The 27,144-nt window shown below is 39.1% G+C and overlaps 2 protein-coding genes and 1 pseudogene across 2 annotated transcripts in view; 2 read left to right on the forward strand and 1 right to left on the reverse strand.

Annotated features, from left to right (window-relative positions):
* Positions 1-1,166: 1,166 nt before the first annotated feature.
* Positions 1,167-3,412, forward strand: LOC122065741 (annotated as a pseudogene).
* Positions 3,413-15,829: 12,417 nt separating this feature from the next.
* LOC122072111 lies at positions 15,830-17,714 on the forward strand. The gene is made up of 2 exons (XM_042636661.1): positions 15,830-16,508; positions 16,681-17,714. Exon 2 carries the CDS (start codon positions 16,867-16,869, stop codon positions 17,515-17,517), a length of 651 nt encoding a protein of 216 aa, XP_042492595.1. The 5' UTR covers positions 15,830-16,508; positions 16,681-16,866; the 3' UTR covers positions 17,518-17,714.
* A 4,024-nt stretch (positions 17,715-21,738) lies between these two features.
* LOC122065748 overlaps positions 21,739-27,144 on the reverse strand; it is a 24,064-nt gene continuing 18,658 nt past the window's right edge. Inside the window, exons 5-6 of the mRNA XM_042629604.1 lie at positions 22,358-22,406; positions 21,739-21,971 (exon numbers count right to left, since the gene is read on the reverse strand). Of these exons, the coding sequence (XP_042485538.1) occupies positions 21,922-21,971; positions 22,358-22,406 (99 nt within the window). The 3' untranslated portion in view covers positions 21,739-21,921. The remainder of the gene's footprint in view (positions 21,972-22,357; positions 22,407-27,144) is intronic.

Below are 27,144 nucleotides of genomic sequence, written 5' to 3' on the forward strand. Positions count from 1 at the left end.
ATGAAAGAATTTGGGATTATGTACCCACTAGAGATGAAGTTTTTGATACTCTGTTAGTGATAATTTGATTCAAAGCTGCTTTCTAGACCTTAGTTTGTAAGTTCGGGGGCAGAGAAAAATCGTTTTGGGAAACTTTCAGGTATTATTTGTTTCAGAATTGAAAAGAAACATTCAACATTCGGTCAAAGTAACTAGAAGGGTAGAAGTTTGAAACAGAATATGTAAAAAAATAAAATAAAATAGAAATGGAAATGGAAAAATACGACTCTTATAAATATTTCAATAAATATTAGATAACCCTATCTCTAAACAATTACTCCCTCTGCAGGCTCTGCTTCATAGAGATGGTCCTTTTTGAGGGTTACCTCTATCCCGAAATTTTTGTCCATTCTAAAAACCATGATATAAATGTTTTCTCCATAATGCCCCTATTTAATCATCTACACATTTATTGTATTCAGTTGTTATAATTGTTTTCCACCACTGTTTTTGTGCTGGTCCCCATCCTGGATAAAGGAGGAGGGGTTGTGCGTCAGGTACGCAGCTGGAACCCAAAAGAACCTGAGACAATTCCATTTCGCCTCAGGTCTGTGTGAAAGTTTCGACCGAGATATAGTGTGAACTGGCCTGCTACACATACCTGTTCAGGTCTAACCTGTTTGGACTCTAGAGTATGAGTAAACAAAGAAATTAACTAACATTAGAAGATCTGTGCATGCAGCAGCATTGTTCTTATGTTATGTTTTATGAGTTATTGTCAATCTTCTCCTAGACTCTGAATTTTGTTATGAAATTTATCGGATTTGTCGATTGTAGGTCGAAGGAAATCTATTCTATTGCCATTGATCTCCCAAATTCCAAACTAGGGTTTGAAACCTAGAAATTTTATGCTCCGAATTCGGTAATTGGGTCTTGTGCTATCCATGTCATATATCTGAATAATTTATGAGAGTTTGGGGATTATGAGCAAAAAAATGGGAGAACCGAACAGGACGAGACGTCGACTTGGTCGAATTTATATTGGGGTATGCTCTCTTGTGCTACTTTTCTTTTTCTACAATCGGGAAGATGTCCTTGGGAATCCGTTCCTCAGGCAAGCCTCTGTTACTTTTCCACCCCAATCGAACTCAAACTTCAATCATATAAAGGTCATTCACGGGTGTGCAATGGCAGTTGGTGGTAACTCTTCTACTTATAACGTTGGGGTTGTCCAGAATAATTCGATTGCAGATCATACACCATGCATTGGGCTATCTGATCACGAGGGCTACAAGAACCAATGTGAGTACCTGAATGCAAATCCGGAGTGCTCGGCAGGAGGATCCTTTGATTACATAAGGTTCTTCTACTGCAGCTGTGAGAAAATTGGCGTATTGGGCTACGCAATTTTAAGTTTCTCTCAGACTAAACACTATATATGGATCTATCCAGTGATAGAATGCTCCAAATAACTAAAGCAGGTTTCTTAACTAGTTGCTGTTTACCTTGGGTTTGGGCTGCTCTTAATTGATTTCTTCCCATACTTCCTACATTTGAATCCATCATCCATGATTCCAAGCTCAGATTTCGTTCTAAATGCGACCCTAGAACCTAGATCCCCTTTAATTCTCTTCATTCCACTCTTACATTTTCTGCAAATACAGTAAAAAGAACAGAAAATTAGGGATATACTAATCAAATCTGTAATTATTAAACAATATAGGTAGATAATCTAATAGAATGTTACTGGGTAGATATCACTTGCAGATCACTCCTTGTGGTTTCATTTCCACTATTTAGAATTGAATGATCTACCTATATTGTTTAAATACTGGATAGATATCACTGTTTTGTTCTCTTGGTTTGCAGTAGAACAACCTGATTTTTTTTTGTAGGTAAGGAGTCTTTAGCTCACAATGGTAGAGCACCTGGGATAATGCCCAGGTTATGGTGGTTCGAATCCACCAAGACTCTTCTTCAACAGTTTAATTTTAATATTTCCCTTCACAATGATAATTAAATGACATGAGTTGTGTAGTGTAGTGTAAAAGTAAACCCTTGTGTGTTATGTGATTGTCCCTAATCTGGATCCTCTGTTTGTTAGGAGACTGAATCCTTATCTGTTTGAATAAGAATCCCATGGGAAAGCTGGGTTCAAGGCTACTGGTTTCAAGTTCACTGCTGCTGCACCCACAACAAGACTTACATTCTACAGTTCCTATTACCACACAAGTAGAATCAACTTTGGAACCTGGGGTTATGCCCAGCCCTTAGATGGAAGTATCAAGGAGAAGAAAAATACAAGACTGGTTACAAGGAACTGAAACTCATTTAAACTCATTTAAGTTCCAATTATGGCTGAATTGCCTCAAGCCAATACTGAAACCTTTATTGAAAAAAACTGAATGAGCATTAAAAGGTCAAAACAAAATGAGCATTTTAAACACTCAGCAAGAATAGATTACTTTCTTTATGTTATTTGGATTATAAAAAAAAAATCAATTACAACTAAGGTTAGATTCTTGATGTTATTTGGTACGGAAGGGAGGATCATACCTATGGCTGGGCGATCAAGATTTCCTTCAGCAAGATTCCACTTTGTGGGGTTGGAGTGATGAGGACACTGAGATTGACAGTCCATTGTTCTCCTTTTCTAAAGCACTTACGATGATGAAGATGCCCTTGATAATCCCAAGACAATTGACTCTTCCAATAGTTGAAGAGGAACGGTGGTATAAAGTATATGCTGTAGCCAGTGCATTTTTGGCACCCGTTCTTCTGGTCTTCCTGTGGAATACCGTGACAATGTGAATTCTCGAATTGGAACTGCTGTGTATGTTATTGGTGTTCTATTCGGTGCTGGACTCAGTATTCTTGCATTTATCATCCTGAGATCTTATCAGCCACCTCGTAAATTCTTATTTCCATGGGCATTTGGGGGTTTCATGATGAGTGTAGTTTGGTTCTACATTATTGCCAATGAGTTTGTCGCTCTCTTGGTTGCATTGGGGGTAATTTTAGGAATCAACCCATCAATCCTTGGATTAACTGTATTGGCATGGGGCAACTCAATGGGTGATTTTATGTCAAACATTGCACTGGCAATGAATGGTGGGGATGGTGTACAAATAGCTCTGTCAGGATGTTATGCAGGACCCATGTTCAATACACTTGATGGCTTGGGAATCTCAATGATGCTTGGGGCCTGGTCAAAGAGGCCTGCTTCTTACATGGTGCCACGAGATGTTAGCTTGTTTTACACAATTGGATTTCTTGTGTTGGGTCTTATTTGGGCTCTCATTGTTCTACCACAGAATGATATGCATCCTAACAAGATGTTAGGAGTAGGCATTATAACCCTCTATTTGATATTTCTTCTATTAGAGTGAGCAATGCTGTGGGTTTTTTTATCTCACTGGTTGGTCTAAGTTGACATTTGGTTTGTTTCTAATTAGAAGAATGCAGAAAAAATGATGATTTACGCACTTGAAAAATAGAACATTTAGTTGATAGACCATGGATGCTGGTTCTTTATCTCGGTAAAGTTCAGGAGGAGTAGTATTATTCAGCTCTTGGACGCAATCAAGTTGGTGGGAAAAGTCATTCTTTTTATCGGATCCAGCCGGAGAAAGCAAACTCCGGTGGGATCTTTCACCTGATCTAGCCGGAGAAAGCGATCTCCGGTGGGTCCTCCAGACAAATAAAGAGGGTTTATTGTCACACCCCGTTCACACCGAACCGAGCCAGTGACCGGGTTAACACCGGTTAACCCAAACCTGCCAGGATCAACTGATACAGTATTCCACCACAGCATACACACAACCAATAAAAAGCTTATCAGTTCAGCGGAAGACTTGGTTTACCTGTGAATATTCCCATAATACTTGATACCCGAATTGTGATATAATAGTTATATACATGTGGACCCGAAGGCATGATATTTACACAATAAGAGTACAATTCACATATTAAGTACATAAAAGAAATCATCAAAAATCAGAGTATACAGCTCGGCTCGGTATCAGAACCTAGAGCTCAGCTCGGTGGCACAGGTTGAGCCCAGCTCGGCTTCACAAGGTAGAGCTCGGCTCGGCATCAAAAGTGGAGCTCAGCTCGGCATCAGAACTACGGTCCCATAGCACAACTCTCACACGAGCAATCAATGCCGTGCTCTAACTCCTCAGGGGCCCACCAGTCCTCTTCAGGGAACTCGACCGTGGGACCCGCCTTGTGCTCATCTGGTTGATGACCTGCAAAATCATCTAAAATAGTTGCACACGTGGGATGAGTTCACTAGCTCAACAAGTGGAAAGATGGACCACACAACAGTCCACACAACAAATCACAACCATATGCACTACATGCTATGCAATACATTTTAAATCACATCCACCTAAGTAACATTACTAAGTCTTTGGTTTAGTGCTACTACAGCCACAGTGCGCGTATACTCCGGGTACGAGCCGCGAACTCCATCCCGTGATACGCCCATAGGGTTGTCGGAGAAGGCCCACCGTGAGTACTCGGAAAAATAAAACATGTCGACCACCAGCTCTCAACATAAAATAAATGACAGAAATTAAAGGTGCTGACTCCAGCAATTTAAAAGCAGTACGATTGACCCTCTTGAATATACCACCGGGGTTGCCGACTGTCCTATTGACCAGCCGGGCGTAATGTCTAACCGCCACAGTGACCCGACAACCGCGACCACTGCTTCCCCCAAAATGGTAACCCAACACCTTAACCCCTGTTGGGAAGGGTCGTAGCATGGGAAGGTGATAATCCTAAACCGCATGCTCTTATATGATAATAGTACGATGGCATGGTACCACCGCGTCCCATACCATGGGCCACCAATGCACTCGTTTCCAAGCCGACTACGGCATCTAGTCTATTAATGCATCATGCACAAATGATGTCAACATTCATCACGGAAGCATATTATCACTTGGCATTTAGAAAAAAAACACAACACCCATACATAACCATGTGAGGATGACTAATCTACATAGCATTTTCATGATGGTATGACTAGACTAGATACAATTAAATGAATGCCAAACAATGCCTTGAAACAAGGCCAAACGTCCTCTCCCCACTTACCTGTAGTGTACAAGGACTCCCGTTCGGTATGGGTGAGATCCGATGCGAGAAGCGTGAGATTTTGTGAACCTATCATGAGTGAGTGGGGTTAGTATTTTACCCTTTTGGAATCAAGATTAACACGATCCAATGACACGATCATGTTTGGAATCCTAAAATAAGGTCATACGTCTGATTTGGGTCCAATAGGACAAAAAAATCACATTCGGAGCCTCTTGGGTGGGTCGGACAGCCCACCTGTCTGACCCACCAGTCAGACTCACTGGTCTGGACTGGCGGGTAGGTCGGCCTGCCGGTTGGCCCACCGGTCTGGCCCATCGATTGGGCCAGAGGGTCTGCTAAGACCGACGGGCAGGGTGACCCACCGGTCTGACCCGTCGGTTGTGCCCGAGGTCCCTACCCTCTCAGGCGGGTGCCCACAGGAGGGCCAGATGGCCCACCGGTCTGGCCCACTGGTCTTGGCGGGAAACCTGTTGTTTCTTCCCAACTTCTCCCAATATTTGGGGATTCAAATTGGGCTTTTCCAAACCCATTCTTCACACATTCAAGGTCTTATAGGATGGTTCTAACCTAGATCTAGGTTAGATTTAAGGAATGAGAAGCCATCTTACCTTCTTTGCTCAAGAACACCTTCAACACCAAAAATCACTTCAAATCCACAGTGCTTCTCCAACCTTGTAAATACTTCTTCAAATCCTTCAAGATCAACACATAAATCATCTATTAAACCTTAGATTCATCATTTTAAAGGGAGATTTACAAGATCTCAAGAAAACCTACCCAAATCAAAGGTTTTACTTGGGTATGGTGAAGGTTTAAGGAACCCAAACTTTGCTCACCTCTAAATGTAGATCTAGTGTTGAAGATCACTCTTCCGGCGTCGAAATGGGAAGATCAAGCCTCGGCGCCGCTGAAATCCATCTCTTCTTCCTCTTCCTTCTCTTCTCTTCTTCTTTCCTTTATTTTCTCTCTCCTCTTTACTCTTCTCACCAACGTACGAGTGTCATAAATGAGAAAAGAAAAGAAAATCATAAATGCTATATATATACTCCTTAAATAACTAAGTAATTCATATGGGTGGGTCACTCAGGTGGGTGGATGCGCCCACCTGAGGGCCAAAACTTGGGATTTTGACAGAGTTCGGGTCTCGGCACGAATCTCACTCTTGGCATAAGATGAAATATACGTATGCGCCCTAAAATACGGCTATATACCTACTTTATCCTTACATGGCCTTATGATAGGTGCATGTACACGGCTTGGGTATTCCCGTCTCTTCTGGCACTGGCTCGGACTTGTCGGGCCAGCCGGTGTTTAAGGTCACCCTTGCCATCATAGTCCATAAGGAACCTGCTCTAATTCTCTCTGGTTCGGGTCCTACATGGTTAAACCGGGTCAACCGTGTAATAAGACCGGGTTTAAGAAGTAGGGTATTACACTTATATTCTAATCCATAGGATGGAAATAAATTCTCCACCAAAGTGTAGTAAGTGTAATCAGATCAAGTGAATCGCACCGGTGGCTTCTCCTTTGGCTTTGACGATGGTGAAATACAGTCATGTTCTTCTTTAGCCCTTAGGACATTGAAAGGAATGGCCATCGTTTCCTCCTCCAGCCCCTGGGCCCCACCCGCCCCTTCTTCTTGCAACTCCACCACCCACTTCCTCCTCTTCTTTCTTCTTCTTCTTCTTCACCCCCGCTGCTGCAACTCAACCCACCACCTCCCTTCTTCTTCTTCTTCATGCAACTCACCAACCACTTCCTCCTATTCGTTTTCTTCTTCTTCACTCTACCCCCTACTGCAACTCAATCGTCCACATACTTCTACAAATTCCCCAACCTCAAGCTAAAAGACGGTTCCCCACTTATGGAGCTTCCTCTCCTCAACTCGCCTAACTCGTTGACGCTACCATCCCCCAAGTCAACCCTCTTCTTCTCGGACTCTACCCTGCCTCAGTTGCGCAAAGAAGATGCCTTCTTTATTTATTTATTGGGAGAGGCATAGAAGAGAAACCAGAGTCGGAGTCCAAGAAGGAGAGGGAGAAGAAGAGGAACCGTGGGAGTCGGAGACGGAGAAGGAGGGTGGAGATAGAATTAGGTGAGAGATAAGATGTAGCAGCAGTGGATTGAAGCTTTGGACATTTTCTCTCTCTCCATCCAACGGTTACATTTAAGATATACAAATCCTACGGCTAATATCCCGCTAGCATTCCTAATTCTTAGGTACTACGCTAGCATACCTGTCCTTTTCCCTTATTTTATTTATGATAGCATATCTTATTCTATCAAATCCAATATTTTCACTCTACAGTTCCATGGTTTCATGGATCGGGTTCATTTGTAGCGTGCATTACAGGATTTATAGCATGCATTACAGGGTAACGTAGAATTAAGGACTGCGAATCCTCTAACATGCAATCTAAATTGCTCTTAATCCATAAATCTATGCTACACACGGTATCACCCGAAAGAGAATCCCGGCACTAGTTCCACCGCTTAAAAATTGAAGTTGCATTGTAACCTGAGTTATGGACACCTAATGCTAATATAATTCATTTCTTCTATTAGGAAAACTCCAAATGCCTGCCAATAGACTGGTTAAATGGGCTTTGAATTTTTTGGGTGGGTAGTCCTAGTAGAGTTTGTAAGTGGAAAGATAAAAATGAAAACTTGGGATTATGAACAAGATTTTAGCATATGGTATTAGTAGTCATATCGGTCTTAGGCTCATACCAATACAGGGACTGATATGGATCAGTTATATTGGATCAGATCCAACCATTTAAGCACAAAATTACAGATATCAATGATTTTTATTATTATTATTATTTTACCTTCTTACCACCGCGAGGTATCCAATGATACCTATATGCATGACGATATGATACTGATACTTGAATCCATGACTACAAGAGAAAGCGTGGATATACACGGTATCAACATTAGTATCGATCACTATTTATATCAATATAAATCGACATATCAACCCGATTGAACCATTTAACCCCTTAAAATACCGATTCAGGGTTTTTGGACTGTTATGCCCTTCTCAATTCTGACACCACTAACATGGTATCAGTCAAATATCTACATCGACCGCAACTGATCTGACCAAAATACCTAAAACCATGTACTGACCAAAATACCTAAAACCATGTACAAGAACGATTGAAAATATTGAAATAAATTTGAGTTTGTAATTTGACATTTGATTAATCTATAAGTTACAAACCTAATCCCATAATTAGTTGGCTAAAAAAATCAATTATATAAATGGGCTTAAAATTATGGACCGTCCTAAATCCCCTGATAAGCTTACAAGATCATTATTAATTCTCATACAAATCATCATCACCACCACCTCCTTTTTTATTTTGTATTTTATTTTTTTTACCTTGAATATTAATTGGGGCCCGAAATAGCCCCTAGAATTTTATTAAAAAAGAAACTGATAATAAAAAAACAATGGGGGGACATAACCCACCTTACCCCAACCCAGAAGAGACAAGTCACTTTATCACTCTTAAAACCCAAAATAAAAACACTTATAAAATAACTATTACATTCGAAAGACTGGTAAACCAGCTTTGTCCTCTCAAAGGATGCAACTAAGATCACCTGGAAGAGGATCATCACCATAGAAAATCAAATTTATTGTAGACTCAAAGCAAAATTAGCTAACCAATCCGCTGCTCGGTTGTTTTCCTGAAATGAAAATGAGATGTGGGTTCTCAGTGAATCGTAGAGGTTGATAACTTCCTGAAACTAATATCAACAGCTCCACAAATTACATGATCTTTGGGTAACTAGTTTCACAATCAAGGAGGAGTCAGAATTAACATAAAAATCAAAGATGCACAATTCCCCACACAATCTCAATCCATCTCTAAGGGCTCTCAACTCAGCCATTGAATTTGAACACACCTTCATAGAAATTGGAGAATATCGCAAGAACATTCTCATTGTTGTTTCTAATAATACCTCCCCCACCACTAAGGCCCGGATTTCTCTTACTAGCACCATCCACATTCAATTTAATAGTATGAAAGAGAGGGCACCAATAAATAGGAACAAGAGTCTTAACCCTACTAATTGGTTGGTTTAACTTAAAAACCTGCAAGATAAGATTATCTCTCAAAGAAAGGGATTTTGAAAAATTAGTTGAGTAAATGATTTCATGAATTCAATGTTTGATCCTCTCAATTATGGTAGTTGCAGCACAAGAGTCTTCACTATGTCTTCTATTATTTCTTTCCCGCCATAACTCCTAAACAATAAATGATGGTAATTGACCAGTTATGTGTTCACAAATACCTTTGACACTGGCAAGGGATTGCCAATAAAGAATTCTAGTACTGAGGTCTTGAGTTGGAATAATATCAATGTCCATTGCTCTTCCAAAGAAATCCCAAACCTTAGAGGCAGTTGTGCCCACCAATAAAATGTGGGTTGTTGTTTCCCTCCAAAGGATTTTTTGCAACAAAAGCATTTGGAAGCTAATGGAATACCAATACTCATCAAAGCGTCATATGTTGAAAATTTTCCATTAAAGATTTGCCAAACAAAGAAACCCACTTTTGGAGAAATCGATTTATTCCATAACCATTTAGAGTAAGGAACCAGAGGATAGTAAGATCGGATTTCATTCCATACCGACTTGGTTGAGAAAAAAACCATTGCTCGTCGGAGTCCACATCAATCTATCAACTTTGTTTGATAAGATAATATTGGAGTTGAGAATACCATCACCAACCTCTAGAAAATCAATAATTTTTAGCATATCTTAATCCCAAACACCATCATCATTAAGCACATCTTTTACCTAAGTTTCAAGATTCACATTTACAATCCCATCAAAGTAGTTGATTAGGGATCCACTTCCAGACCAATTATTCAGCCAAAAAATCACCTCACCAGAACCAATTATCCACTTAGATTTTGATAAAATAAACTCTTTGAGATCTAAAGCCCTCTGTCAAGTTTTAGAACCTACTAGTTTATTTTCTGCTAAAACAATATAGTTACCCATTGGAAATTTAGCTTTGAAGGAGGCACTCCAAATCAAATTTTCTGAAATAATATGCCACAGACATTTCAATCGCATAGATGTACTGATATCCTTTAATAAATGAATTCCAAGACCTCCTTCATCTAAAGGTCTACTAATCTTGTGCCAACCCACCCAATGATGGCGCTTTCCAACTTCAGAAGTACTCCAAAAAAAATCTACACAAATACTGTAAAAGTTTTGCATAACCGATTTTCGAATATCCGAGCTTGCAAGGATGTGAATTGGCATGGAGAAAATCACATGCTTGAGAAGAACTAGCCTACTGCCAGAGGATAATAGTTTTCTTTTTCAGCCTGCCACCATGTGTCTAATTTTAGCAAGCATGTTATAAAAAAACAACAAATTTTTAGTCTACCTGTATAGAGAGGCGCTCCAAAGTATGTTATAAGCAGAGATTTCTTCACAAACCCTATAATTTTGCCTACAATTCTTATTCGGGTTTCTGAAGCTTTGAAACTAATAATTTAACAACTTTTATGGCTATTCACCAATTAGCCAGATTTTCATACCTATTAGTAAATCCCATGATCTGCTTCAAAGAAGACTTCAATCCTCTTGTAAATATAATAGAATCATCGGCAAATAGGCTGTGTGAGATGTCTGAGTATCCTATAGGAAGTGATAATATGTTGCATGACCCTCCGCAAATAGTTTTTTAATCCCTCTACTAATAACATTTTCCGCAAAAATGAATAAAGTGGGAGACAATGGATCCCCCTGACGGAGGCCTCTGATAGATTTAAAATAACCTTTTGGCCCACCTTTCATAACCACTGAGAACCAACAGTTTCTATAGTTTTCTTGATCAACCCAATCCATGTTCTTGAGAACCCAAATTTTTCTACAACTTCATAAATAAAATAGGTCATATGCCTTAGCCACATCTAATTTCATAACCACATTGCCCCCTCTAGATTTTCTGCTTAGATCCTGCACAACCTCTTGAACTAAAGTTATATTATCATAGATACATCTTCCTTGGACAAACGCACCTTGCTCCTCAGAGATTAACTGGGGGAGAATGGTGGCCAATCTTGTACATATGATTTTAGCAATAATTTTATGAGAAAAATTACAAAGATTTATGGGTCTGAAGTCTGACATTACCTCAGGGTTGTCATTCTTAGGAATGAGAATGAGATAAGATGAGGTATAGCTTATAGGAAAAAAACCTCCCAAGAAGAAATCGTTGACTGCCGCCCACACATCATGCTAATGACATCCCAGCAAGAAGTAAAGAAGTGCCCCGAAAAACCATCTGGCCCTGGTGCGTTATCTTTCGATAGAGAGAATACAACTTTTTTATTCTCTTTCACAGTTAAAGCCTGAAGGAGATACACATTGTCCTCTACAGAGACCAGCGTGGGAATAGACTCGAGCAAATCACCATCAAGGATACGAGATTGAGATGAGAAAATATCGGAGAAGTAGCGTATTGCCTCGATATGCACCCCATCTGTGCCAAGAATCCAATCCCCTTCATCATTTTTTATTTTTTCAATTCCTCTCTTTTTCTTTTTAGCATTAACCATGACATGAAAAAACTTGGTATTCCTTTCCCCCTCCTGAAGCCATTTCATTATTGATTTTTGCCTCCAAAAAATTTTCTCTTGAAGTAGTGTACACTAGAGGTGATTGCGGGCACTTTGAAGAACAAGTTTCGTGGCATCTGAAGGATTTAAATTAGAGTCCGCCTCAACTCGACTAGTATCATCCTCAACATTTCTTATATTTTGATGAATATTTCCAAACACCTCTTTATTCCAAACTTTAAGCTTGGTTCGAAGAACCTTTTGCTTCGAGTAAAGAACAAAAAGAGGCGAACCAGTCATAGAAGATGCTCAAACCTCTTTCACAAAGCTCTTAAAATTAGGGTGAAAAATCCGCATTTGTTGAAATTTAAAGGAAGAAACTCTAGGGGCAACGGAAGACGAAAACTCTAACCATAATGGGGCATGGACAGATCATGTTCGATTAAGATGATGCACTCGAGAAAGCTGAAACTGGATTGTCCAAAATGTATTATAAAAAATTCGATCCAAGCGAGCCATCAGAAGACGATTTCCCACTTGATTATTGGTCCAAGTAAAGGCATTACCATTATAACCTTCATCAATCAAAGCAGCATCATCCACAAATTTCCCAAACTCTTCCATCAATCGAGAATAAGGTGGCCTTCCTCCTACTTTTTCAGATGGGGATAGAATTACATTAAAGTCCCCACAAACTGCCCATAGAATTGCATTAAAGTCGCCACCACCTCCTCTATACTGTGGTATATACATAATTCTACTCCACAACACAACGGCACATCACACCAAATCAAATCAAATCGATTGGTGGTCCAATTGGTCTTTGATTTTTATTTATTCAATGATGTTTAAATATGTGGCTTCTGACAGTTGATTTGGTGAATGCATATGGTCATCAAATGAAAATGGGTTCTCTTTCTTTTTCCTTTTGGTTGAGCAGCTAAATGTTATACTTCACTATTACATAGTAATGAAAAGAAAATTTAATAAAGAGATTGATGATTACGACAGACTTATGGGTGAACTTCTCTCACTTTCACTATGGTCTATGGGCGAAGGAATTCGCACTTTAGAAGAAAAAAAAAAAAGGGCTTCAATTAAATTTTAATAATTGATGATTAAAGCTTTTTTTTTTTTTTTTTTTGCTAACGACGAGTATAAAAGCCTTTGGTCTGATCAGTCCCGAACTTTCACTGAAAGCAATGAAGAGCACAAAACACTCTCATGTAAGTGGTCTAAGGTGTGTCTAATAGGAGTTGTACTCAGGACGTCATCCAGGTCATATTGATGAATGGAGTTTTTTTTTTTTGGATAGAATTGATGAATGGAGCTTTCACAGCTGAATTACTTGTAATTAGATAATAGTGATTTATCATCAAAGATATTCTTAGTGACTAAAAAAAAACTCTTAACCAATAAATAATAAAACACTAACGAAAGAGTATATAATCAGGAACTATTGGAATATTCTATCGAATGTCATGATATCTCTTTCCGATGTCCAATCTATCCGGTTAACATTTAAGGACTAGAATCAATTAGAAAAAGAAAATAAAAAACCTAACTTAACATGCAAAGATATACGTATCTCCGTTTGTCAGCCATCGCATATTGCCATGGAATCCTTAGGGATGCTAGGAGTTGGGCGTGTCAATTGCTTGGTTGATTTGATTTGTTTTTTGTTTTTTTTTTTCACAATACCTTAATTCGAATTCAATTCAATAATGTTTGATTTGGTTCAAATTAATTCGAGTTGGTTTGATTTAATTTCATCGATTCAATTTGTATTTTGACACCCGCTACTAGGAGCGTGTCCCCAATCCCAGAGGATACTAATGGATATCAAATGCATTGAGCTATGTCCTCGGGATTTCAAATCAAAACAATATTCTTTTGGCTAAAAGGTAGTAGCGCTTAAGCGCTCCGAAGTTGTAAACGTTATATTTTATTCTCAATCGTTGGTTTAATAACGTCAAATCTCATCCGTTGAACATAAAAATTATTCAACATGTTACCGGCTCTTCCAGGCATCATCTTCTTCTTTGAATTAGTTTTTGGGCTCCATAGATCGCCTTCTCTGCAACAGCTCAATGGTTTTTGGAAGCGGTGCCTGCAACCCTGACGATAAAATTGCAGAGGAGAGAGGGAAAAGGAAAAGGAAAAGGAAAAGAAAAAGAAAAAAGGGAGGGGGGAACAAACTTTCCTGATGAGGATCACGACCTGGGAAAAAGATTTGCAAATATTGCCATCAATTCATAAAATCGAACATTGACTAAAAACCGTTTCAAAACAAAGAACTTTCTTCACTGGTTCACAGCATCTTCCTATGTAGTTATGTACTACCAAAGGGGGGGGGCTTTTAATTTCTCTTTCGGAAAGGAGTAACAAAAGACAATGAAATAAAGCTCCATTGTCAATAAATTGCTTTAGCACGGAACTAACATACGCATTTGCAGATTAAAGGCTAAATGGAAGCCTCAGCTGCCTCTCCAGGCTCTGCGACTAACTTTTTTAAAATTTCAGATTCAGATGTAGTTTTCGAATCTCAGTGGTTCATTTCGCTTAGATTTTCTATCGAACATTTCCAAGGAACCAGATACAGAAACCAAATCATCACTAGAAACCCTAAAACTCGGCAGGAACATTAGTGAGAGAGACAGAGACAAAGATAAACTCTTTTTAACTCATCAGATCATGGAGCTACATCAGTAATTCGGTTCTTCTGGAACTAAAGAAGTAAAGTAGAAACTGAATCCGAAATCCCCTAACACAAGTTTTGTTGATATGGAGAGATCTAGATTGAAAAGGAACCACTATTATGATCAGGACTATGATTCCCAAACCCTACCAAATGAAAATGGCACCAACAGAGGCTGACTGATGTGCCATGGCATCGATGGTGAGGATCTCTGCAAAGAAGACGAGGAAGAACAGGGTGAAACATCTGTCATGGTGACGTAGCCTGTTGAAATGGGCTCTGCCTGTGGTGGTTTCAGAATCGAACACTTGCAAAATCTCGAATACAAACAAATGATACATCAACGGAACCGGCTATGGAAGTATAAACCATTAATAGAGGAAAGAGAATAATCGACCGTTTAGATTCATTATAAAGAAATCAACACTCTAGATTAACTTGCGAGCGCTTAAGTACTGTTACCACTCACCCCTCCAATTCTTTTTATCAAAAGAAATTATATCTGTACCATATCGGCCTATTTGTATCTATCGGATGTCAGTATGGGTTCACGATGGATACCAATTTCTAGAACCACAGATGATTTATTCTCAAACAACCAATGAGAATGAACCACGTGACTCTGAGGGAAAGGGCCTCCAGGGACTCGAGGGTACGAAGTCCTTGACGCCTCTGTACCCCATACCACTCCGTCAGTACCCATAAGGCCATAACTCTGCCACCCCTGGATGTAATTACCTTTACCAGACACCAAACCCAAACTCGCAAGTAAAGGGTCTAACAAGGCGGGGTTGAAAATGTAATTACATTTTTTCATACATGGATAAAATGAGCCAATTGGATCGGGATCCGGATCAACCTCTATCTGGGCCACGATCATGGCCCATCTAATGCCGATCAAAGTGCATCAGAATTCAGATAGAGCTGATTTACCCAGAACCGAGATTTGATCAGTCCTGGTCGATTCAGAGCTAAATCAGTTTGTAATTGGCCATAATCGGTCTGGAATCAGTGGAGATCGGCTAAAAAAAACCCTACCCTAAGCCTTTAGTTTCCATACAAAATCTGTTCAATCTGGGTTGGCCTGAGTCGGGATCGGCCATAATTGGTCTAGAATCAGTGGAAATCAGCTACAAAAACACTAACATGGTTTAAAAAGTGGATCGGATTTACCTAAACCAGTCAGATCTGATCAGTATTAGTATCAACCAATATCGTATCAGTGGATTGATAGTTGATACAGATAAAGGGTAAAATAAAAAAATAAAAAAAATAAAATATATTCAGAATCCGGATTGATATCCGTCATGACCCAATCCGGATTGCCCGTTAAACCTTAGTTCTCATAAAAGATCAATCCAATCCTGATCAACCCGAATACGCTAATCCAAACCCATCTTTTTGAAACACTATATACAACAGACAACGATACATGATCACCTATTTGTTTTGACCTATACCCTTTTCTAAAGAACTCCATCTTTTTCTTTTCTTCTCCAACCCTGGCCGCCGTAAACGTTCTCATGGACGACAGAGCACAATGAGAACCACCCTGGGCGGCGCAACCCACCTCGCGATGCTCGAGCGCCCCGTCCTTTGTCCTCTGCTCCTCGCAAGCGTGTGGCCCCGTCCTTCGTTCTCTGCTCCTCGCAATGCGTCCTCTGCTCCTCAGCTTTCTCTTCCGGCCCCTCCGACCTCTGCTCCTCTGCTTTCTCTGCTCCTCTGCTTTCTCTTCCGGCCACTCCGACCTCTCCTCGGGCTCCGGCTGCGGAAGTCTCTCCGGCGGCGGAAGTCTCTCCGGTTGCGGAAGTCCCTCCGGCTGCGGAAGTCTCACCCCAACCCCCACCCACAGCCAACGTCGCAATCCTGAGACGTAGCATGCACCGTGTAGTCAAACACCTTGGTGCTGTGTCCAATCAATTGGAACTGCTGCCTCTTCTGCCTACACTCGACCACGATGTTGCACTTCTTCAGAAGGTGCAGAACTTGGAGGTAAAGATCAAGAATATCGTTCAGAAGTTTGCCAAACAACTACAAAGGGGAGACACCAATTAACCCAGCTAGACTCTGACTGACTGAGGATTTTCAGAGAGCTCGGAGCCTGATGCCCCTCGCCGTCTTGGTACGAAGATTTTTTTTTTTTTTTTTACGATGTTGTCTCTAATATATAGAAAGAACAAATTTTAAAACAATGTTAGAATTTTTTTTTTCTTATGTTTACAGCCGCACGAGCAGTTAATGTTATTTTTATCTTTTTGGAAGCTTACAATGTTTTTTTGACCTTTTTTTGGAAGCTTACATTGCCCATCCTGAGGAAATTGCTCCAGAGCGAAAAAACTGGATCTTCAAGAACCAAACCAACCACCCTACTGCCACCGATAAGACACTCAATGCATCTATTACAGATAGGGCGTCCACAAGGGGCCCAGTAAAGCTAGTTTTTGCCTTTGTCATTAGATCGCACAGTAGAGATCTCATAGATGCAAAGGCTGCCTTCTGGTCATATTTTCCTTTGTCGACAGGAACTCACACCATTAAACAGGCTTTGCATCTATGAGATCTCTACTTCGCCTTTTCATCTTGACCTCCAAGTTCTGCTCCAAGGTCTGACAAGCAACATTGTGGTCGAGTATAGGCAGCACTTTCAATTGATTGGACATAACGCCAAGGTGTTTGATTACACGCGCATGCTACGTCTCAGGGTTGTGACGTTGGCTGCGTGTGGGGGTTGGGCTGACACTCCCGGTGAGACTTCCGCAGCCGGAGGGACTTCCGCAGCCGGAGAGACTTCCGCAGCCGAAGGCGGAGAGGTCGGAGGGGCTGGAAGAAAAAGCAGAGAAGGATCAGAAGTCGGAGGGGCTGGAAGAGAATGCAGAGGAGCAGAGGACGAAGAACGGGACACACGCGCATTGAGAGAAGCAGAGGACAAAGGACGGTGCACACGCTTGCGAGGAGCAGAGGACAAAGGAGGGGGCGCTCGAGCATCGCGAGGTGGGTTGCGCCGCCGAGTGTGGTTCTCATTGTGCTGCGGAGGGTCGTACATGAGAACGGTTACGACGGCCGGGGTTGGAGGAGAAAGAAAAAGAAAGAGTTCTTTAGAAGGAGGTATAGGTCACAAAACAAATGGGTAGTTATGTACTCATGTCTCGTTGTATGTTATATATATTGTTTTAAAAAAATGGGTTCGGATTAGCCTATTCGGACTGATCAAGATTGGATTGATCTTTTATGAGAACTAAGGTTTAAGGGGCAATCCGGATTGGGTCATGACGGATATCAATCCGGATTCTGAAATACCTTTGGATTCAATTAGAATATATTGTATTTATTTTACCCTTCTGTATCAACTATCAATCCACCGATACGATATTGGTTGATACTAATACAGATCAGATCTGACCGATTTAGGTCAATCCGATCCATTTTTTAAACTATGTTAGTGTCTTCTTAGCTGATTTCCACCGATTCCAGACCAATTATGGCCGATCTCGACTTGGGCTAACCCAGATTGGACAGATTTTGTATGGAAACTAAAGGCTTAGGCTCCGTTTGGTATTGTTCTGAAAAAACGTTTTTGTAGATCTTTAGATGAAGGAGGTCTTGGAATTCATTTATTAAAGGATATCAGTCTATCTATGCGATTGAAAGGTCGGTGGTATATTATTTTAGAAAATTCTATTTGGAGTGCCTTCTTCAAAGCTAAATTTCTAAAGGGTAACCATATTGTTTTAGCAGAAAATAAACTAGTGGGTTCTAAAACTTGACGGAGGGCTTTATATCTCAAAGAGTTTATTTTATCAAAATCTAAGTGGATAATTGGTTCTGGTGAGGTGAATTATTGGCTGGATAATTGGTCTGGTAGTGGATCCCTAATCGACTACTTTGATGGGATCGTAAATGTGAATCTTGAAACTCAGGTAAAAGATGTGTTTAATGATGATGGTGTTAGGGATTAAGAGATGCTAATTATTATTGATTTTCCAGAGATTCGTGATAGTATTCTCAACTCCAATATTATCTTATCAAACAAAGTTGATAGATTGGTGTGGACTCCGACGAGCAATGGTTTTTTCTCAACCAAGTCGGTATGGAATGAAATCCTATCTCACTACCCTCTGGTTCATTACTCTAAATGGTTATGGAATAAATCGATTTCTCCAAAAGTGGGTTTATTTCTTTGGCAAATCTTTAATGGAAAAATTCCAACAGATGACGCTTTGATAAGTATTGGTATTCCATTAGCTTCCGAATGTTTTTGTTGCAAAGATCCTTGGAGGGAAATAGCAATCCACATTTTATTGGTGAGTACAACTGCCTCTAAGGTTTGGGATTTCTTTGGAAGAACAATGGACGTTAATATTATTCCAACTCAGGACCTCAGTACTAGAATTCTTTATTGGCAATCCCTTACCAATGTCGAAGGTATTTGTGAATACATAATTGGTCTATTACCATCATTTATTATTTGAAAGTTATGACAAAAAATAAATAATAGAAAACATAGTGAAGGCTCTCGTGCTGCAACTACCATGATTGAGAGAATAAAAAATTGGATTCATGAAATCATTTACCCAACTAATTTTTCAAAATCCCTTTATTTGAGAGATAATCTTATCTTGCAGGTTTTTAAGTTAAATCCACCAATTAGTAGGGTTAAGACTCTTGTTCCTATTTATTGGTGCCCTCCCTTTCATACTATTTAACTGAATGTGGATGGTGCTAGTAAGGGAAATTCGGGCGTTAGTGGTGGGGGAGGCATTATTAGAAACAACAATGGGAATGTTCTTGCGGCATTCTCCAATTTCTATGGGGTGTGTTCAAATTCAATGGCTGAGTTGAGAGCCCTTAAAGGTGGATTGAGATTGTGTAGGGAATTGGGCCTCTTTGATTTTTATGTTAATTCTGACTCTTCATTGATTGTGAAGTTGGTTATCCAAAGATCCTGTAATTTGTGGAGCTATTGATATTGGTTTCAAGAAGTTATCAAACTCTGCGATTCTCCGAGAGCCCACATCTCATTTTCATTTAGGGAAAGCAATCGAGCAACAGATTGGTTAGCTAATTTTGCTTGTGAGTCTACAATAAAATTGATTTTCTATGGTGATGATCATCTTCCAGTTGATCTTAGTTGCATCATTCGAGAGGACAAAGCTGGTTTACCAGTCTTTCGAATATAATAGTTATTTTATAAGTGTTTTTCTTTTGGGTTTTGAGAGTGATAGAGTGACTTGTCTCTCCTGGGTTGGGCTAAGGCGGGTTATGTCCCCTTGTTTTTTTATTATCAGTTTCTTTTTTAATGAAATTCTAGGGGCTATCCCGGGTCCTAGATAATATTCGGGATAAAAAAATAAAAGAAGAGGTGGTGGTGATGATTCGTATGAAAATCAATAATGAGCTTGTAAGCTTATCAGGAGATTCAGGACGGTCCATAATTTTAAGCCCATTTATATAATTGATTTTTTTAGCCAACTAACTGTGGGATTGGGTTTGTAACTTATAGATTAATCAAATGTCAAATTATAAACTCAAATTTATTTCAATATTTTCAATTGTTCTTGTACATGGTTTTAGGTACTTTGGTTATATCGGCTGTGGCCGATGTAGATATTTGATTGATACCATGTTAGTGGTGTCAGAATTGAGGAGGGCATAACGGTCCAAAAACCCTGAATCAGTATTTTAAGGGGTTAAATGGTTCAATTGGGTTGATATGTCGATTTATATTGATATTAACAGTGATCGATACTAATGCTGATACCGTGTATATATATCCACGCTTTCTCTTGTAGTCATGGATTCAAGTATCAGTATCATATCGTCATGCATATCGGTATCACTGGATACCTCACGGTGGTACAAAGGTAAAATAGTAATAATAAAAAAAAAATCGTTGATATCTGTAATTTTGTGGTTAAAAGGTTGGATCTGATCCAATATAACTGATCCATATCAGTCCCCGTATTGGTATGAGCCTGAGACCGATATGACTACTGATACCATATGTTAAAATCTTGTTCATAATCCCAAGTTTTCATTTTTTTCCTTTCCACTTACAAACTCTATTAGGACTACCCACCCAAAAAATTTAAAGCCCATTCAATCTTTCTACTGGCAGGCATTTGGAGTTTTCCTAATAGAAGAAATGAATTAGATTAGCATTAGGCATCCATAACTCTGGTTACAATGCAACTTCGATTTTCAAGCGGTGGAACTAGGTTTGGGATTCTCTTTCGGGTGATACCGTGTGTAACGCAAATTTATGGATTAAGAGCACTTTAGATTGCATCTCTGAGGATTCGCAGTCCTTAAATCTGTGTTACCCTGTAATGCATGCTATAAATCCTGCAATGCACACTACAAATTAACCCGATCCATGAAACCATGGAACTGTAAAGTGAAAAGATTGGATTTGATAGAATAAGATAAGCTATCATAAATAAAAAAGGGCATAAAATAAATAAAAAGGGTGACCATAATTGCAAAAGTTGTTTTACTTCATGTAATAGAGAATGCCATGAAAGATCGACAAGATTCAGTGTTTCTTGTTATTGTTATTGTTTTTTTTTTTTTTAATGATAAATTTTATTCAGCATCAGGTGGTTTAAGAGAGAATAATATCATCAATTGACTTTTGGAACAATGACTCTCGTCATTAATTCTCTCGATTTTTTTATTAATGCAAGAAAAAAAAAATTCTGAATTCATTCAAAATGTAACTGAATAAATTCTCTCTTCACCAATCCTTATTAAAATGACAAGATTCCAAGAAAAGAGGATTCTTATATCCTAACAACAACAACAATAACAACAATCATAACCTTATCCCAACTGAATGGAATCGTTATAGAAAATGATATGGTACCTATAGAAGATATGTAGGAAAAAAAGATCCCCATATGCCCTTAAGTTACGTTAGATGTTTCAAAACTCTTCTTGCAATGTTGTGGGCATTTACATTCTCGGCTCCATTAACGAAAGAGAAATTGCAGAAACCAAAACTTCCCTGAATGAGCTTTATCTCTAATAGTGGTGAAGACTTCAAGCCAAGTTGAAGTGCAAGAGCCTCACCAATGATTCAATAGGAGAATGAGAGTTTTTCTACTCCAAGGTGAAGAGAGTCAATGGACATCTTTCTGTCTCCTATGCTTTGGAAGTCCTTCTCCACCCCTAAAGTCACATACCATCCAAGTACCCAACCATGGTACCTAAGAATTGATACAATACTTAACCAATATGGTTTGGCCGATAAGGTACTGATGCAATATTTTTTTCGGTAACATCAGTGATGCTTTAAATTAGGCTCAACCGCTCAAGTTATAATCAATTATTAATAAAAAAAGGAAACGATACCATTTTAAGCTATGAGAAAATGAATCATTTATACTATTTCTTCATACTTTGGTAATGAAATGGAAAACCATGGCAAATTCCATAGGCAAAAAGCTGTCATTGCAAACCAAAATCCGTAAAACAAATTTTTATTTTGGGGGAGGGGGTAGGTAAGAAATACAAAGAGCAGAAACCATTACAATCCATCAGTGCTGTCTCGAATGTCCACATAGATGGTTGCCAGAGGAAGCTTTCTCTGTAAAACAGAAACAATAATTTGATCATTAAAAAAAAAAAAAGGTTCTGAGAAACCCAGTTGTCTTGTTCAGTCTCTCAACCAGACCTCAAGAAAGAAAAAGATAATCTTGAAAAACAAAGGGCACGTATCATTTTAAGCTATCAGAAAATGAATCAACACATCTTAGCCTTATTCCAACTAAATGGGTCGACTACATGGATCAGAGTGATTTAAAAAAAAATAAAAATTTAAAAACCATGGCAATTTCCATAGGCAAAAAGCTGTCATTGCAAACCAAAACAAAACCCTTAATTCTGATTGCCAATCAAGAGGCAGCCATCTCTGTACAACAAATTTTTATTTTGGGGGAGGGGGTAAGAAATACCAAGAGCAGAAACCATTACCATCCATCAGTGCTGTCTCGAATGTCCACATAGATGGTTTCCAGAGGAATCTTAACATAAACTTGGGGCAGTCCATGCAGTCACTGCCGATTCTGATATTGAATTGGTTGAAAAAGCCGTAGAATCGGCATATTCAAGGAATATTCCAACGATTCAAGTGTTTTTATCCAAGAATCGGCAGTATCTAATCTAGTATACCATAATGAGGTAATGTAGTTATTTCATGGAGGAGCAACAGGGAGAAGATGTCCTGGTTTAACCCCCCCCCCCCCCCCCTTTTTTTTTTTTGGCTGGAAATTCTTGTAGGAAGATTTGAGCATATGGCACTAAGGGGCCTATACTAACAAAGTCCAAAGTTTGTGTGCTCTTGCTGCTTTTACTCCTACATGATGAGATGATATTATGAGCAAAGGAACAAAGAAAAAGTAAACTGAAATTTCTGCAAAGAAACACTGAAGAGGAAATACAATCTAACTGAAGAAATCTAATACAAAAAAGAAGGGAAAAGAAAAGGGCAAACCGAAATTTCTGCAAAGAAACACTGAAAAGGAATGAACATCAAACTATAGAAATTCAATACAAACAAAAAGGGTAAAAGAAAAGGGCAAACAATGCAACAGCGGTTAGGTTAACTGCTGGCATATCTGTAATAGAATGCGATTGTGAAACAGGACTTCTGTAGATGACCCCTGTTAGTTAGGAATTGGTTAGTTGAGTTTTCTCAGGAATGGGCAAGTAATAAAGAATGAATTGTTTTAGCTGTCTCTGAAATTCTGCCACCAAGACATAAAACTAATGTGTGAAGCAACTTGGTGGGTCAACCATCTTTGGTGTACACCTGGATGGTTGGAATGTACTGTTTGTGGCGTTTTACCCTTGTCATCTGCTTTGACCCTCTTCTGTTTGGATTTAAAGAATTGAATGATAAATGGATGTGTCTTCAACTTTTGTTGATTTTCTCTAAGATTTCCTGAGCTATGTTCCAAGGTTTTGTTGGAGAATTAAAAACAAATTATTAATCCCACCCCCATGGAAAAAAGAATGGAAGAAGGATTTTTTTGGGTTTGCTTATGGAGTTTGGGCATACTTGGGCATGCACACAATCAATTCCCTCTCAACCATTGAAAGTGCATATCTGTAATATCTGTCGGTGTGGTAATGAGATAGTCGATGCTTACCTTTTCTCATGCCATATTTTGACAGTAATATGCTATTATTTACTCTTGTTGTGAGTCTTGTGACAGCGAGTCGTAGCATTTGGCTAACAGGGTTCAATTCTTGGTGTTGAGGTTGATGTTGCTAAAAAGTCATATTCTACCCAACTGGTTGCCATGGACGAAAAGATTGACGAGGAAAAATAAGCCAAAACCAGACATGGAAGCTTTTTGAAGCCCCAAATCCTTACAGTGACAATACCTGAGGTTATTGCTTATTGCATTTGATGGTTTTTTATTGTCTATTAGTCATAGTTGAGTTACTTTTGGATTCTCCAAGTGTCTTTAATTGTTTTTGTCTCTCCTTTCAAGATTGATGGAGGGTTCAATCTGTCCGTCAAAGTGAGCTGGTCTCAGAAAATATTCTATAGTAATGGTCAGTTCTCCCTTGATATACCATTTAGCTTTCCAGAATATGTCACTCCATTTGTAAAAAGAATTTCCAAAATAGAAAAGATACAGTTGAATGTGAACTATGACACGGGGACTGAAATTTTATGCAAGACAACTAGCCATCCTCTGAAGGTAGAACCTTTGGATTAATTTTCTGTATCAATCATCTGACTTTCTTCTTTTCCTCTTTCTCCATCCTGTGATTGGCTTCCTAGGAAATAAGACGCCAAGCAGGAAATTTGGGATTCTTATATGAAGCAGATGTTCTTACATGGTCAAAAACTGACTTTAATATTTCGTATATGGTAAAACTGCACTTGACTGCTATTGATATTCTTCTGAATGTTGTTCTCTGTGGATCTAATGTTACACATTCTAGATTTACATCTTCTAGGTACCCAAGTAAATCATGGAACTGTTCTACTGGAATTATTTTCATGACATAACTTATATTTCTGGATTATATTTGTCTGCAGGTCATCTCGAATGAAATATCTAGTGGTTTGCTCTTGCAATCTCCTTCTGTACATGACTTTGATCAAAGAGAGATATTCTGCTTCTATCTTTTTCCTGGAAATTACCAGCATAGAAAGGTTCATTCACATAATTAGTATTTGTCTCTGATGCCATTCAAGTGGATCTTTTTTATTTATTTATTGCATATTATCTTATTCTATTGCGGAAGATTTCCTGTCGGGTATTTTTTAATGCATTTAATTCTTATTCATTTGCTCTGTATGAAGTATATACTCTCAGTTTTGAATTCTTCACAATTGAATGCCAGACACATAAGATCCCCAATCCTTGTAGCTGTTATTTGGAGGTTCATTCTCTGATACGCCTTGAATCCATTACAGCCATATAGACTAAGCAATAGCTGCAGGTATTAGAAGAAGATTCCTTTCTCTTCCCGTTAACAGGTCTTTTCAGCCTCTGGACAACCACTTCTTCAGGTTGCCCGTTCTCATCCAAATCATTCCCAATCCTTGCGAAGTAGAACTCCAAACCTTTTGGGCCTAGGGCCATTGGAGGATAATATAGTCCATGGTGCACTATTTCCTTTTCATCTACACGTGATGAAAGAATTTGGGATTATGTACCCCCTAGTGATGAAGTTTTTGATACTCTGCCAGTGGGAATTTGATTCAAAGCTGCTTTCTAGACCCTAGTTTGTAAGTTTGGGGGCAGAGAAAATTCGTTATGGAAAACTTTCAGGTATTATTTGTTTCAGGATTGAAAAGAAACATTCAACATTCAGTCAAAGTAACTAGAAGGTCTCTTACCTCAACCCAAGCCCATCCCAATCAAAGGCCGGGCTAGGGCTAGGGCTAGGGCTAGGGCTGGTTCGGGTAGCCCGGGCTTTTTTGACACCCCTATGTTTCACCCTCTTCTTCCTCGTCTTCTTCGCAGAGAACCTCACCATCGATGCCATGTCACATCAGTCAGCCTCTATTGGTGCCATGGTCATTTGTAGGGTTTGGGAATCGTAGTCTTGATCATAATAGTGCTTCCTTTTCGATCTAGATCTCTCCATATCAACAAAACTTGTGTTAGGGGTTTTCTGATTCAGTTTCTGCTTTACTTCTTTAGTTCCAGAAGAACCGAATTACTGATACAGCTCCATGATCTGATGAGTTAAAAAGAGTTTTTGTCTCTGTCTCTCTCACTGATGTTCCTGCCGAGTTTTAGGGTTTCTAATGATGATTTGGTTTCTGTATCTGGTTCCTTGGAAATGTTCGATAGAAAATCTAAGCGAAATGAACCACTGAGATTCGAAAACTACATCTAAATCTGAAATTTTAAAAAAGTTAGTCGCAGAGCCTGGAGAGGCAGCTGAGGCTTCCATTTAGCCTTTAATCTGCAAATGCGTATGTTAGTTCCGTGCTGAAGCAATTTATTGACAATGGAGCTTTATTTCATTGTCTTTTGTTACTCCTTTCCGAAAGAGAAATTAAAAGCCCCCACCCTTTGGTAGTACATAACTACATAGGAAGATGCTGTGAACCAGTGAAGAAAGTTCTTTGTTTTGAAACGGTTTTTAGTCAATGTTCGATTTTATGAATTGATGGCAATATTTCCAAATCTTTTTCCCAGGTCGTGATCCTCATCAGGAAAGTTTGTTCCCCCTCCCCCCTCCCCCCTCCCTTTTTTCTTTTTCTTTTCCTTTTCCTTTTCCTTTTCCTTTTCCCTCTCTCCTCTGCAATTTTATCGTCAGGGTTGCAGGCACCGCTTCCAAAAACCATTGAGCTGTTGCAGAGAAGGCGATCTATGGAACCCAAAAACTGATTCAAAGAAGAAGATGATGCCTGGAAGAGCCGGTAACATGTTGAATAATTTTTATGTTCAACGGATGAGATTTGACGTTATTAAACCAACGATTGAGAATAAAATATAACGTTTACAACTTCGGAGCGCTCAAGCGCTACTACCTTTTAGCCAAAAGAATATTGTTTTGATTTGAAATCCCGAGGACACAGCTCAATGCATTTGATATCCATTAGTATCCTTTGGGATTGGGGACACGCTCCTAGTAGCGGGTGTCAAAATACAAATTGAATCGATGAAATTAAATCAAACCAACTCGAATTAATTTGAACCAAATCAAACATTATTGAATTGAATTCGAATTAAGGTATTGTGAAAAAAAAAAACAAATCAAATCAACCAAGCAATTGACATGCCCAACTCCTAGCATCGGATTCCATGGCGATATGCGATGGCTGACAAACGGAGATACGTATATCTTTGCATGTTAAGTTAGGTTTTTTATTTTTTTTTTCTAATTGATTTAGTCCTTAAATGTTGACCAGATAGATTGGACATCGGAAAGAGATATCATGACATTCGATAGAATATTCCAATAGTTCCTGATTATATACTCTTCCGTTAGTGTTTTATTATTTATTGGTTAAGAGTTTTTTTTTAGTCACTAAGAATATCTTTGATGATAAATCACTATTACCTAATTACAAGTAATTCAGCTGTGAAAGCTCCATTCATCAATTCTATCTTAAAAAAAAGAAAAAGAAAACTCCATTCATCAATATGACCTGGATGACGTCCTGAGTACGACTCCTACTAGACACACCTTGGACCACTTACATGAGAGTGTTTTGTGCTCTTCATTGCTTTCAGTGAAAGTTCGGGACTAGTCAGACCAAAGGCTTTGATACTCGTCGT

This window comes from Macadamia integrifolia, chromosome 2 (assembly GCF_013358625.1).
Source record: "Macadamia integrifolia cultivar HAES 741 chromosome 2, SCU_Mint_v3, whole genome shotgun sequence".
NCBI lineage: Eukaryota > Viridiplantae > Streptophyta > Magnoliopsida > Proteales > Proteaceae > Macadamia > Macadamia integrifolia.

Bases quoted from the DNA above. Each gene is read 5' to 3' on its own strand.
- LOC122072111 (XM_042636661.1), top strand. From the start codon at position 16,867: ATGCAAAGGCTGCCTTCTGGTCATATTTTCCTTTGTCGACAGGAACTC.